This window comes from Carcharhinus amblyrhynchos, chromosome 1, assembly GCF_965287045.1.
Source record: "Carcharhinus amblyrhynchos chromosome 1, sCarAmb.v2.hapA, whole genome shotgun sequence".
Lineage (NCBI taxonomy): Eukaryota > Metazoa > Chordata > Chondrichthyes > Carcharhiniformes > Carcharhinidae > Carcharhinus > Carcharhinus amblyrhynchos.
Window position 1 is genome coordinate 48,935,363 of NC_137324.1, and position 12,701 is coordinate 48,948,063.

General features: G+C 41.9%; 1 protein-coding gene and 1 pseudogene across 1 annotated transcript; one reads left to right on the top strand and one right to left on the bottom strand.

Annotated features, from left to right (window-relative positions):
• The first annotated feature begins 1,269 nt into the window (after positions 1–1,269).
• Positions 1,270–10,788, top strand: rx3 (retinal homeobox gene 3). The gene is made up of 3 exons (XM_080197796.1): positions 1,270–1,602; positions 2,073–2,320; positions 10,029–10,788. Exons 1-3 carry the CDS (start codon positions 1,332–1,334, stop codon positions 10,479–10,481), a joined length of 972 nt encoding a protein of 323 aa, XP_080053922.1. The 5' UTR covers positions 1,270–1,331; the 3' UTR covers positions 10,482–10,788.
• A 903-nt stretch (positions 10,789–11,691) lies between these two features.
• On the bottom strand, positions 11,692–11,847 carry LOC145349297 (large ribosomal subunit protein eL39-like; annotated as a pseudogene).
• Positions 11,848–12,701: the final 854 nt, after the last annotated feature.

The window sequence follows — 12,701 nt, forward strand, 5'->3', positions numbered from 1 at the left end:
TCCTTGAGACAAGGTTCCCAGTAATTGCTTCACAAGGACATCTCCTTGTTTTACAATGCGTTCCCAAACTGTCCCTTAACAGAGCCGCCGATTATAACGAACAACAGGCACTGGCGGGTATTGAAAGTAATTATAGGCTAGCACCACCACCCCTACTGTATCTGACAGAAGTTTTTGAATAGTTAGATGGATGGGGAGAGGGACAGAAAGCAACATAATTGAATAATTGTGACGCACATAATTCTTATTGGGTAATTAACAATTACCGTCACTGAACTGTAACTCTCATGTCCTTTTAATGATGGCATTGTTCAGCTTTAATCCATTTGTCTTTCCCATTGTATTTTAAAGGACTCAGGTAACTCTCCAGCCGGCCTCACACTGCGGTTGTACGTGTAAGAATGGAATTATTGATTCTATCCTACATGATTCTACTTTTGAGACTTGCTGACTATAGTTAGAAACTCGTCTCCACTTTGATGTTAACTTTCAATGTGGCTACCTAGCCTATAACAGAAGATTTATTTCGTTTTCCCCAGGCATTGGGGAGGACAGGGCGTGTTTCGATGCACTATGAAGAGCCATTGAGAAGGGACTGAGTTATAATTTCAGTTCCAAATAAATCACACACATTGGTAATCTGTGTTTACGGGAGGATGTGCGATTGCCCGATCTTGTTCTGTCCAAACAAACTCTGCTCTAATCCCCAATCCAGCCCTCCCGCCCCCACTCCCTCTCAGCCCCCTCCCCCATGTCTTTTTTTAAATGGATGTAACAGCTGGGAGATTGGTCTAAGATTTATAAGGAACTGTCTCGGCTAAGGCTCCACACAAGTGCAAAGACGAGGCTGCCACTCTTGTGTCTCCAGTAAGCAGGTGCTGGAAGGAAGAAGCCCCTAGTAACAGGACCTTCAGCCTATCGGGGGTCCGCGGACAGCTGAGTGGGCGGCTCTGAGACTCCTCGGGGACGGGCTGGTGCCTCAGCCAATGCCTCACCTCAACTCTCAGGTTGTGCTCGCTGGCGTGGAGGGAAAGGCGTCCTTATCCCAATCGAGAGGGTGCTTACCTGCACCGCACAACCCTTCCATCTGCACCGTCCTTTCTCCTCGATCTCCCCTCCCTCTTCACTCATTAAATTTCTGGGAAGAAACACGCCAACTTTCGGCCACAGAGTCGCTCCCTGCAGCAAACACCAGGAAGCTGAAAGAATATTGCGCACGAAATAAGTGACATTTTGAAACAGAGCGAGTAAAACGAGAATTCACCCCCCCCCCCCTTCCTCTCAGAGGGACACAGTAAAGTTACTCATTATTCTGTAGTCAGTGATCATTCATGCGGTTCCTGGCCACAGCCAGCGGTGTGATGGACGCAAGTTTATCACCGTTTGGGAGTTTGGCGAGAAACCCGGGGAACGCGTCCTCCAGGGTCCATAGCATCGACGCTATCTTGGGATTTACCAAGGAAGACTCGGTTCTCCATTCCACCTTCACTTCCAGCAGAAATTCCCGGAATGTGGACGAGGCGGGAAAAAGCAACGGCCGGGATTGTTTCAATCGAATGTCAAACTTGAAGCACGAACAGGAGAACTCTGAAAGTTTTGACGGTGAGAGTGTATTTCTTATTAGTGTTTTCCCGCCTGTACTGATCGGAGATTTCTTTTCAAAGTGAGGCAAATCAATGTTAATGCAAATATAACAATGCAATTTCTGTTTGGGTCAACTTTCAATTAAATGTTAAAATATTTCCTCCTGTAAGTCTATCAATTTCACAAACGGCTGATATCATCCAAGTATAAACTTTGAAACTTTTAATGACTCTCATTTTCAATATCTAAGTTTAAGTTTATTTATTAGTGTCACAAGTAAGGTTTATAGAACCACAGAAAATTACAGCTCAGAAACAGGCCTTTTGGCCCTTCTTGTCTGTGCCGAACCATTTTTTGCCTAGTCCCACATTAGCTGACATTAACACTGCAATCAAGTTCCTGTGAAATACAGTTATTATGAAGTAGCAAATTGCTGTGTCGACTTAGAAATTAAAAAAAGACGAAATTGACTGTGCTTCTGCTGTCAGGGTCAGAACACTTCTGTACAAGCAGCAGTGGGGAAGGCCTCCGGCCGGACATTGTGAAGACTAAGCAGCATGAGAGTAGCTTAATCAACGAGGACCAACCCAAGAAGAAACACAGGAGAAACCGGACAACATTCACCACCTACCAACTCCACGAGCTTGAGAGGGCCTTTGAGAAATCTCACTATCCAGATGTCTACAGTCGGGAGGAACTGGCCATGAAAGTCAACCTCCCGGAGGTCCGGGTACAGGTGAGACACCCGATGCTCATTTCTCTTTCCGTGTTTGTGTCCTAGTACTTGCATCTTTTTGCTCTGTAGGCCTCCCTCCCCCCCCCCCACCTGCCTCTTCCCCCCCACCTGCCTCTTCCCCCCCCACCTCCCTCTCCCACTTTCTCCCCCATCCCCACCCCCACTTTCTCCCCCATCCCCACCCCCACTTTCTCCTTTTCACCTGACAGATAACTTCCGATCCCGCGCCCTGGAAGTTAAACTGAGTTATGTGAAAGGTCATACAATAATTCAGCTGTAACATTACCCGACCACAGTGCAAAACGATCAGTCAGTTAGTTGCCGCATCTAAATGTGATGATAGCAGTAACACTCAGTAATTTGTGACCGCAGTCCCTTTTAGCGCTGTTGTTACTATTTTGGAAGCTTGCTGAGGTTGACTAGATTGGTACCTGGGATGAGGCATTATCCTGTGATGGGTTACTGAGTAAATTGGGCCAATGCTCTCTGGAGTTTAGAAGAATGAGAGGTGATCTGCTCGAAACTTGCAATATTATGAAGGTGCTTGTCAGGGTAGGTACTAAGAGGTTCTTTCCCCTGCCAGGGGAAACAATCTCAAAATACAGGGGCTAATTATTTACCACTGAGATGTGGAGACATTCCTTCACTCAAAAGAGTCGTGAATCTTTCGAATTCTCGACCTCAGAGGGGTCATACAAATAAGGGCGACTTCGTTCTAATTCTCTCAACTTACTAGTAGGGATGCATCTTCCTAAGTGTATAGACCATTGCGCATATAGTTAAAACTCAGTTACAAATCGATTACGTATTGGTGAGGATCCATTTATGATTGGGATAGGGACGATTGTTGTTATCTTGGGAATGGAGGGTGCTGGCGGGAAAGCAAGATCTCATTGAATCTCAGACTGGGCTTATGCTGTTCCCACGCTGTTATTTCTCATGTTCGTATTGAGTTTTGAAGTACAAACACTCTTGTTACGTAACAGTCGGAAACCCTTTCAAAGCATGATTTCAGATGCTACTGTTAAGATTCCAGCATCGGCAGGATTTTGTTTTTATCTTAATATTAAGTCGTTCTTTCAAACTCCCCAACACGTCGATTAGTTTTGTTTTTTTAAAACAGCCTCCAGCAAACTCCGTGTATTAAGTCTGTATTTTGCAGTAGTGTAGAAGTTTCAATTGGAATGGCACAGTTTCTTTGCTTGAAACAGATTAAACATGGTGCCAAATGTTTGCAGGGAAACTTACCTTTACACTTGAACAAATACCACATGTGATTCTTATTGAAGCGCTTCCAAAGTTAATTCCGGACAGTATTCCGTGATAATATGCCATATCAGCAAAGTTCACCAGCATATGAACATGCATAGCAGATTAGTCAGTACGTGAGAGGTAAAGGTGGGTGCTAACTCTGTTGTTTGTTTTGTGTGCTCATGGGCTTTAATTCATTATTTGCCGGAGTCGCCATTTTCTCCGAACTCTACTGTACATTCGCCAAATAAATGTGTGCAAAACACAAAGTTAATCATGGGTTTTCTTTAGGATGGGACACATCGAGTTTTCAGCTTTCTGCTGACACAAGAAAACACTCTTTGCTTGTTATGTTTGGTTAACTACATCAAAACATACATTCCAGTTTGATAGGTTTCTTAACCACAAGCGGTGCTAAAAGAGAAACTTTTCAAATATCATTCCTGGTTATTGATTATCCTAGGATCCAAAGGTCTGCGACTCAGAAATATATAAAATATCACAAAAGTAACTTTCACAGCGCGAAATGAACGCTGCTAATCTGATACAACGGGTCGTATTTTGCTAATTACGCAAGACCCCACTCAATACGTATTTTACACCAATCTTTACTCAATATACCTCAGTGTGTCTTCAAATGTTACAGCCCGCCCAGTCACTCAACAATGGAAACCCGCTCATGGCAAAAGCAATCAATGGATTAAAACTCCTATACTGTGTCGTTCATAGAGGAGAGCGGTCAAATGAAATCAAATGTACTGGTATTACCAAGACCAATTTTGATCAAACTGGGCGAGTTTTTGTTCAAAGACTTGTTTTTGCAAATCATCCTTGGCTGTGTGACACAGGCAATGCGAATCGAAGGTTTCGGATGTTTTAAAATAGTTTTATTGCACTTTCTTCCCTCAAACGAATCTTGAATCAGATTCAATTGTTAACAATCTTGGAGGGTTTTTATTTGTTGTTTCCTTTAAAACAGTTGCGGTGCAAAACCCTTTCACCCAGATATGTCCACCACTTGGAGCAATTTCTTTAAACGGTCCAGCAAAACGCCAATAATTGGAGCAACGATATATAAGGCTGACCTGTTGTCCTGAGTTTCAAGACCCTGGTCTATACTTTGAGGAGAGTGTATAGCTATCGGCATTTTATTAATTAACATTCCCTATTGTAAAGTATCGTTCTAGACCACATGTTTCCAGCGATAGGCTTTGACACATGCTAGAAACAGATTCAAGTAAAACTCAAAAACAGAAATAGGATTCAGCAATGAAGGTGGAATAATGAAGATACAACATTCACACCCGCGCATCTCCAACACCAAATTCATCTCGCTTTACTTACTTGCTGTTTTATAAGTATTCGGACGTAAACAAAATCAAAACTATGTCCGATAAACAAATATGTACAATTATGTCCACAACCGTCTTGTTTGCAGGACTTAAAATCGGCAAAAATGCAACAAAGCTTTGCCGAAAACTGCGGCTAAATAGTTTCGAAACTTTAAAATCAAACTTCCTGCGCATGTAGAGCAATTATAAAACCGGAATGGTGGTAATTTTACTCAACGTTTCGATCATATTAAAGGCTCTTTTTGTAAATGTGTGAAGAACAGCGGCTAAGACAGATGCAAATCAAGGAAGGGATCTCGAAGCAAGTCAGTTAGCCCTTATCCAGTGGTCTGGTTAGATCCTAAATTCAGTGCTCGTTCACATTTTACAATTCAGCGGCTTCATAAACCTGAAAGCAGCTATACTCAGGATTTTGCAGATGAGTCCAAAACAGTGTAACGAACCCTGAAGCTCTCTCCTGTCCTGGCAATACATTGTTGTGGGATGAGTGAGGTCCTAAATTCGAATAGTATCGATTGGGAAGGGTCATTTTCTCAAATAGTTATTATTTTTCACTTGAACATATGTGTGGAAATAAAAGGGACTATAATTCGCTGGCAAAATAAGTGTAAACATCATTGCTGATGTATAAATAACCCAGCAATTTGTAACGGGGGAAAGAGGTGGCCCGTGAATCAGGGAATCTTTGGACAGTTTGCTGTGCCCTAGTCTCTTGAAAACCACAGCCATCTCTCATCCTCTCTGCGAGGTTCAAAAGTCATTGTGACTTTTACGCTGTTAAAATGAATGAAATTCACAGCAGAAAGTTCTGTGTTTTTTTTCTGCATCTCTCTCAATCCAATTTTTGCATCTTTTTTTAATTTCTTTCTCTGTACCCACGCTGGCTCCAATTTACTCGAATTCGGGTCGTCTGTTTCTTTACATATCCTTAAATCTCACTAGCTACAAAGATGGACTGTCGATCCCACCGTTCACCGAGACCCCAGATGTTGTACTGCCAGCTCCCATTTACAGCAATTTGGTATACGGGCTGGAAAACAACAAACGGGGAACACTGTGAGGTACTCCGTTCAAAAGAAGCAGTGATATCTCATGTCTTTTTTTTACAGAAACGTTTGTTCATTTCTGCAATTGCGTTGCATATTCTCTTCAAAATCTCATTACGTCACTAAATAAAATCACTTTGACTTGGAGATCATGAACCATTTGCTAACTCTAACCTTCTACAACGTTCGCATATTCATTTCCAAATATAATTGACCTGTAACTGAGTTTTAACTGTATGCACAATGCTTTGCACTTTTAACACTGGCAAGTTCAAAGTATTAAGAGAAAAAAGTCGCCTCTCTATTTGTATAATGGTTTCTTGTATAATTATAAAATGCCATCACGAGAAAATTGACATGATGGAGATCATTTGGTGAGCTCAACTCAACTATCCACAATAAATAAAAACTGGCATTCATTTTATTATATCATGGAATTATCTGTGGGCTGTGTCCAAGGTTATGACTTCCACGAACCTAGCCAGAAGAGCAAAGTGTTCATTCTCCTTCCCTGAAACAGTTTTCTGACATATTTGTTACTATGTTCCTCTCACTGGTTTTACCTGTGTCCCTGCTGGGGCATTCTGGGCAACCTTGAAGTATTGTTCCGGATTATTTTATGTTATCACATCCTTGTATATTTCTTTTAAGAGTAAAATAGCTCATATTGTCCTGTTTCCTTGTAACTCAATTATTTGCTAAACCCAGAAGCTCTTATAGTATTCTGGGCTTCATTAATAAGAGCGTAGAATACACGAGCAAGGAGGTTATGCTAAGCTTGTATAAGACATTAGTTTAGACCACAGCTTTAGTATTGTGTACACCTCTGGGTGCCACACTATAGAAAGGATGTGAACATATTGGAGGGAGTTCAAGAGAGGTTTTGAAGAATGGCTCCGGGGCTGAGGATAGATTGAAGAGGTTAAGACTGTTCTCCTTGCAGAGAAGAAAGCTAAGAGAAGATTTCATAGAGATGTCCAAAATCAGATGGGCACTGGACAGATAGATAGGGAGAAACTATTCCCATGGTAGGATCAAGAATGAAAGGGCACAGATTTAAATTGATTTGCAAAAGAATGTAAGGTGAGAAAATATTTTTCACTCAATGAGTGATTTCAGCCTGGAATGCACTGTTTACAAGTGTGGTGGTGATCAATTCAATTGGGGCATTCAAAGGGCATTAGATTTTTACTTGAATGAAAACAATGTGCAGTGGTACAAGGAAAAGGCAAGGAATGGCACTAAGTCATGGTGCTCATTTGCAGAGCCAGTGCAAACATGATGGACCAAATGGTCTCCTTCTGTACAGCAACAAATCTGTAATTCTGTACAGTTTCTGAGCCTTATATGTTTCCTTTATGACTTTGTTACCATCAGTTAGGCCATCTTCTGATTTATACTAAATGGACCTATTAAGATAACAATGCATTCTATGCGTTTATTGCTGTCCCGATCATTTGATGTTTAAATGCCAGGTTTACTATCAGCCCCCACAAATTTCTGCTTCACTATTAGCAGATGTAAGAGTGTCATGAGTTTACCATGTAACCCATGATAAACTCATGACATCTATTTTTCCTCCCAATATGCAGCATCCACCCTGTGTGCATGGAATTTCACCTTCTGCCAACTTGTCCATTTGCAGATTTATCCATCTCCTTTCACTTTGGTTCCTTTGCTCAATTTGAAAGTCCCACTCCTTTTTCCTGTCAAACAATTAAGGAAACATTTGGCAAAATTTTCCCTTCTACAAGTGGTGGTGGAGGCGGGAACGTTGGACTCGTTTAAGGTTCAGTTAGATAGGCACATGAGTGAAACGAGGATGGAGGGTTATGGTAGGGGTTATTAAATAAGGGTTAGAACCTCAGGAGACACCGGAAAGGCAGGCTTGTGATTAATGTTTTTGTCTTTTTATTCCGCAGGTGGAGGTCCACCTCGTTGTCAAACGAGGGGCATGCACACGGTGGGTCGTGCGTGGGCTGCTCTTGGAGGTTCCGGGAGTGGCCTAGTACTTCGTGTTGGTGTGTGTGCTTGATCCTGGACCAGTAGACGGGCGCCGCAACAGCTCGGTGACTAGCACTGCTAGCTGTGCAGATACATGGATTTGGGCCTGTGTCTGTGGGAGTTTGTGCATTCTCCCTGTGGATGCGTGGGTTTCCTCCGGGCGCTCCGGTTTCCTCCCACACCCCAAAGATGTGCTCTTAGGCTGATTGGTTTTACCAAATTGACACTATTCTCCCCTGAATCTGGCTAAGTCAGGGGTTCTATTTGTAGATATGCAGGGTAGAATAGGTGTAGGGCGATGCGGCGGCGCGGGCTTGTTGGGCCGAAGGGCCTGTTTCCCGTGCTGGGTTGTTCTTTGTTCTTTGTACAAGTCATGTTGGTTTTATATTAGGTCAAGGGCACCGTATACTTGGGAAAACCGCCAGCTACAAGTTCCAGTCAAAACCAGACACCATTCTGACTTGGGATTACAGCACTTTTCTTTCACTGTTGCTGGGCCAAAATCTTGGAACTCCCTTCCGAACAGCACTGTGGGTGTTCTTACACCAAGTGTTGTAAGTACACCCAGCTTACACTGCAATGGTTCAAGAAGGCAGCTTAACACCGCCTTCCCAAGGAAAATGAGGGATGACCCGCAAATTGACTTTGCCAAGAATGCTTACATCTCATGATTGGTTGTACGTATATATTAAAAAAAATTGAATTATTTTCATGCAATTTGTTCCCAAAGGTTGATTGCATTATTTGATCAGAAATTGATATTGATGGTTTTGTACTTTTCCAGGTCAGATTTGTTCAACTACGCGTATTTTGTGAGCAAATGAAATCAAAAGTAACAATGTACTCATGCTTAACTTCTCTTTGATAATGTTTGTACAACTAATAATAATACAAAATTGACCATGTAAGTTGAGGGTAATTTTTTGACCTGATTTAAGCAGGGAGCAATGTGAGACCACCTGAAGAAGACAATCTCACATTAGTCCAGTTTACCATAACTCAAGTGTAGTTCAAAATCAGTTTATAAATGTGTTCAAGTGTCCCCTCAGGAAATTTCCAAACTTACCTGGTGTTTACTTAAATCCACCAGGACTGCCAGACTCTGCTGTCTGCAGTTTCGAAACATTTCTGCATACACACATTTTGGTGTACTTGCACACTGATTATGAGAACTTAAATCAGAGCTAAGTGGTTAAAAAAAGACTAACTTTCAGCTTCATAAAAGTTCTCTACACAAGAAGTAAAAATTTAATTTCTTATGAATGAAAAAATACTTTCTCTAAAAAAGCAACAAATAAGATTCCTTATAAGAACTCAGTTAAGTGCCATTTTTTTGCTTGGTGGTCTAGTGGTTCGCACTGCTGCCTCAGCGCTAGGGACCTGGGTTCAATTCCCGGCTTGGGTGACTGTGTGGAGTTTGCACGTTTTCCTTGCAACATGGGTTTCCACCAGGTGCTCCGGTTTCCTCCCACAGTCTGAAAAACATGCTGGTGAGATGCATTGGCCATATCAAGTTCTCTCACAGTGTACCTGAACCAGCGCCGGAGTGTGATGACCAGGGGATTTTCACGGCAACTTCATCATAGTGTTAATGTAAGCCTACTTGTGACACTAGTAAATAAATTTAATCTATATTAAGTTTAGAGAAACAGCTAAAATCCACTTGATGGCCACCTAGCGGAGGGCTGCTTTGGTGAGCTGCTGCATGTGGGACTGACATCAGGGCTCCGATACTAGCCTGAAAATGTCCCTCCCCCTCTCGTTTAAATCATGGATAGCTCTCATCAGATTCCTATTTTGTCTCTTAGCATTGAGTGCTGCAAACATTCTGGGATGTGTTACTCTCTATGATGAAAGCCATAAGAGCTATTTTCATTTAATATGTGTTCCCCATTGTCTATGCTGAATTAGTTGATCTCAGCCAGCAAAGGGGTGAAATAAGCAGCCCTGGGAAATGGATCCTCCAGGAGAGGAAATAAAAGGAACAGAGTAAGTGGGATCCATTGTATCACAATTCTTTTTATATTCTAAAATAAAAATGCTATTTTCTTTCAGGTATGGTTTCAAAACAGAAGAGCCAAGTGGAGGAGGCAAGAAAAACTGGAAGCCAGTGCAATGAAACGTCAAGATTCGCCCATGCTTTCCTTCAACAGATCTTCACAGCCGTCTACCATGGCAGGCCCTCTGAACAGTAACTTGGCATTGGACCCTTGGCTCACTTCACCAATATCCACCTCCTCTGCATTACAAAGCCTTCCAGGTTTCATGTCCACAACGCAGGGCCTTCAGAGCAGTTATACTCCTCCACCTTTCCTGAATTCCCCAGCCATGAGCCACAACCTGCAACCTATGAGCGCCATCACTCCCTCAACCTTCCAGTGTGGGACACCTTATGTGGACAAATTTCCTTTGGAAGATGCAGAACAGAGAAACTCCAGTATAGCTTCCCTAAGAATGAAAGCCAAAGAACACATCCAATTCATTGGGAAAAGTTGGCAGACTATCTGAGGGAGGTGGTGGAGAACACAAACAGAGAATTCTATTAATAATCCTCATAATTGTTTAAGATGCCAAGTACAAATTTTAAATTGGGAGGTAGAAGTGTCACATTAAATGTCAAAGAATCATTCATATGAACTTACCTTTAATAATTTCCTTTTTTTATTTTTGTACATTTATTAACATGTATTTGTTGTAGATGTAACTGTTTTGTGTTGCATATTGTCTGTAGTTTCTTAAGTGAATATTAAATAAGCCACAACTTAGTGCTTCAAACAGTTTTAATATCTTTACATTTTTAAGTTAATAGCCTGAATAAAAAAAAGTTTGCATTTGATCAGCGAGATGATTCATAAATAACCAAGTATATCTGACCTAAACGCACATTTGCTTTCAGAACTCTGGCAATGAATAGATATTTCATTAAAAATAGAATATTAATAAGTTTTACCATGCCCTTCCAATGACTTGTTCAAATCAAGCTCATTCAATTCGTATTAAAGACTGTTGACACAAGAATGAACTATAATTGAAACATTTTTAATATTTAGGCAGATCATTTTCTTAAGATATACATTTGTTGTTCCACTGTTCTTCTTCTTCCTCTCTTGATGGGGCCAATTCTTCCTGAGCTTTAGATGCAGAAACCTCCAAATACCTTGACCAATTATTCAATTGTTATGTGTAATTGCGTCATTAAGACCATAAGACATAGGAGCAGAATGAGGCCATTCGGCGCATTGAGTCTGCTTCGCCTTTCAGACATGGCTGATATTTTTCTCTTTCAATTCTCCTACCTTTTCTCCATAGGCCCGATCCCCTTATTAATCAAGAATCTATCTAACTTTATCTTAAAGACACTCAATGACCTCCACAGTTTCTGCGGCAAAGAGTTCCACAGATTCACCACTCTCTGGCTGAAGAAATTCATCCTTATCTCTGTTTTATAGGATTGTCCCTTTAGTCTGAGATTGCGCCCTCTGATTCTAGTTTTTCCTACTAATAGAAACATCGGGCCCGATCTTACCAAAAATTGGGTGCAAAATCTCGGTAAATTCGGGTGTCGGGCCTTTAATGCCATCTGCACCCAAATCCGAGCAGATCATGACTTTACCGACACCCAATTTGGGTGCAGATCCGGTCCGTGCTCAAATCGAGCAGTCCGATCACTGGTACGCTACCAGCCACAGATTACTCTTCCCTGAATGGGTGTATCCCTTTATAGGCCCAGCTTGGTCCTTCTCCAGTGTCTTCTCTTGGAGTTGTCCCTGATCTTGTTGCCGATTTTCATGCGGATCCACTGTGGAATCGGCCAGTTCTGTTTCATCTTCTCAGCGAGGAATCACTTGATCCTGAAGGTTTGGTGGGATGGCATGGCCGCACGTCCACTCCGGGAGGAGGGATTCGTTCCTCCGGTAGGGAGGACGGATCACCCGCAGAGTGGCAACGGACCACCCTGCTCCCCACCAACCAGAGATCCATCTGAGCCCCTTCCTCCCCCCGCCAGAGGATGATCTGTGTCAGAGAGCCACTCTCTCCGATTTCTGCTTTATTTTTCCTGCAACTGGTTTTAATGATACATCACACAAACAACTAAATATACGCAAGTCAAATCTACACAAATGTAGTCAGGAACAGGAGGCACAGAACGAATGTGAATGGGTATTGTCTAATTAACATTCAAAGCATTTTCTCCTTGCATTTAAACCATGTAATAATAGAAATAAAAACAGGAGTCTGTTTTTTCATTCCCTGTATCCTTCCTGAAGAAACACATTTTAATAAATGGAGTTGATCATAAATAAAAAAACACATCTTATTAATGACAGCACGATAATACGTGCACTTGTCAGAGTTCCACTGATGTCAACACCAGTCAAGCAGTTCAGTGATGGTTGTTTCTAAAATCCAAAATTTTGAAGACTACTTTTTCATCCAGAATTTGCCATAAAGTGTCAACTTTAAATTCATCTTCAAATTGCTCCTCTTTCATTCTAGCTGTTTTGGGAACACATTTGCACAATCTTGCTTTCCTTTCAGCTTTTGGCAGAATGGAAACATCGACTGGCATCATATTAATTTTTTTAGGCTCCTTGTGTCGGATATTGATGGTGGACCCATCAGGTCGAACCACTAAAACAGGATACGGCCTGGCATAGAGCTGCCTTCCAAGGCGAACTACTGATGCTCTATTGGAATTATTCCGCCTGGTTACGCTGACACAGGATA

Bases quoted from the DNA above. Each gene is read 5' to 3' on its own strand.
- rx3 (XM_080197796.1), top strand. From the start codon at position 1,332: ATGCGGTTCCTGGCCACAGCCAGCGGTGTGATGGACGCAAGTTTATCA. The intron at 1,603-2,072 runs GTGAGAGTGTAT...TTCTGCTGTCAG, and splicing joins GAACTCTGAAAGTTTTGACG to GGTCAGAACACTTCTGTACA. The intron at 2,321-10,028 runs GTGAGACACCCG...ATTTTCTTTCAG, and splicing joins TCCCGGAGGTCCGGGTACAG to GTATGGTTTCAAAACAGAAG.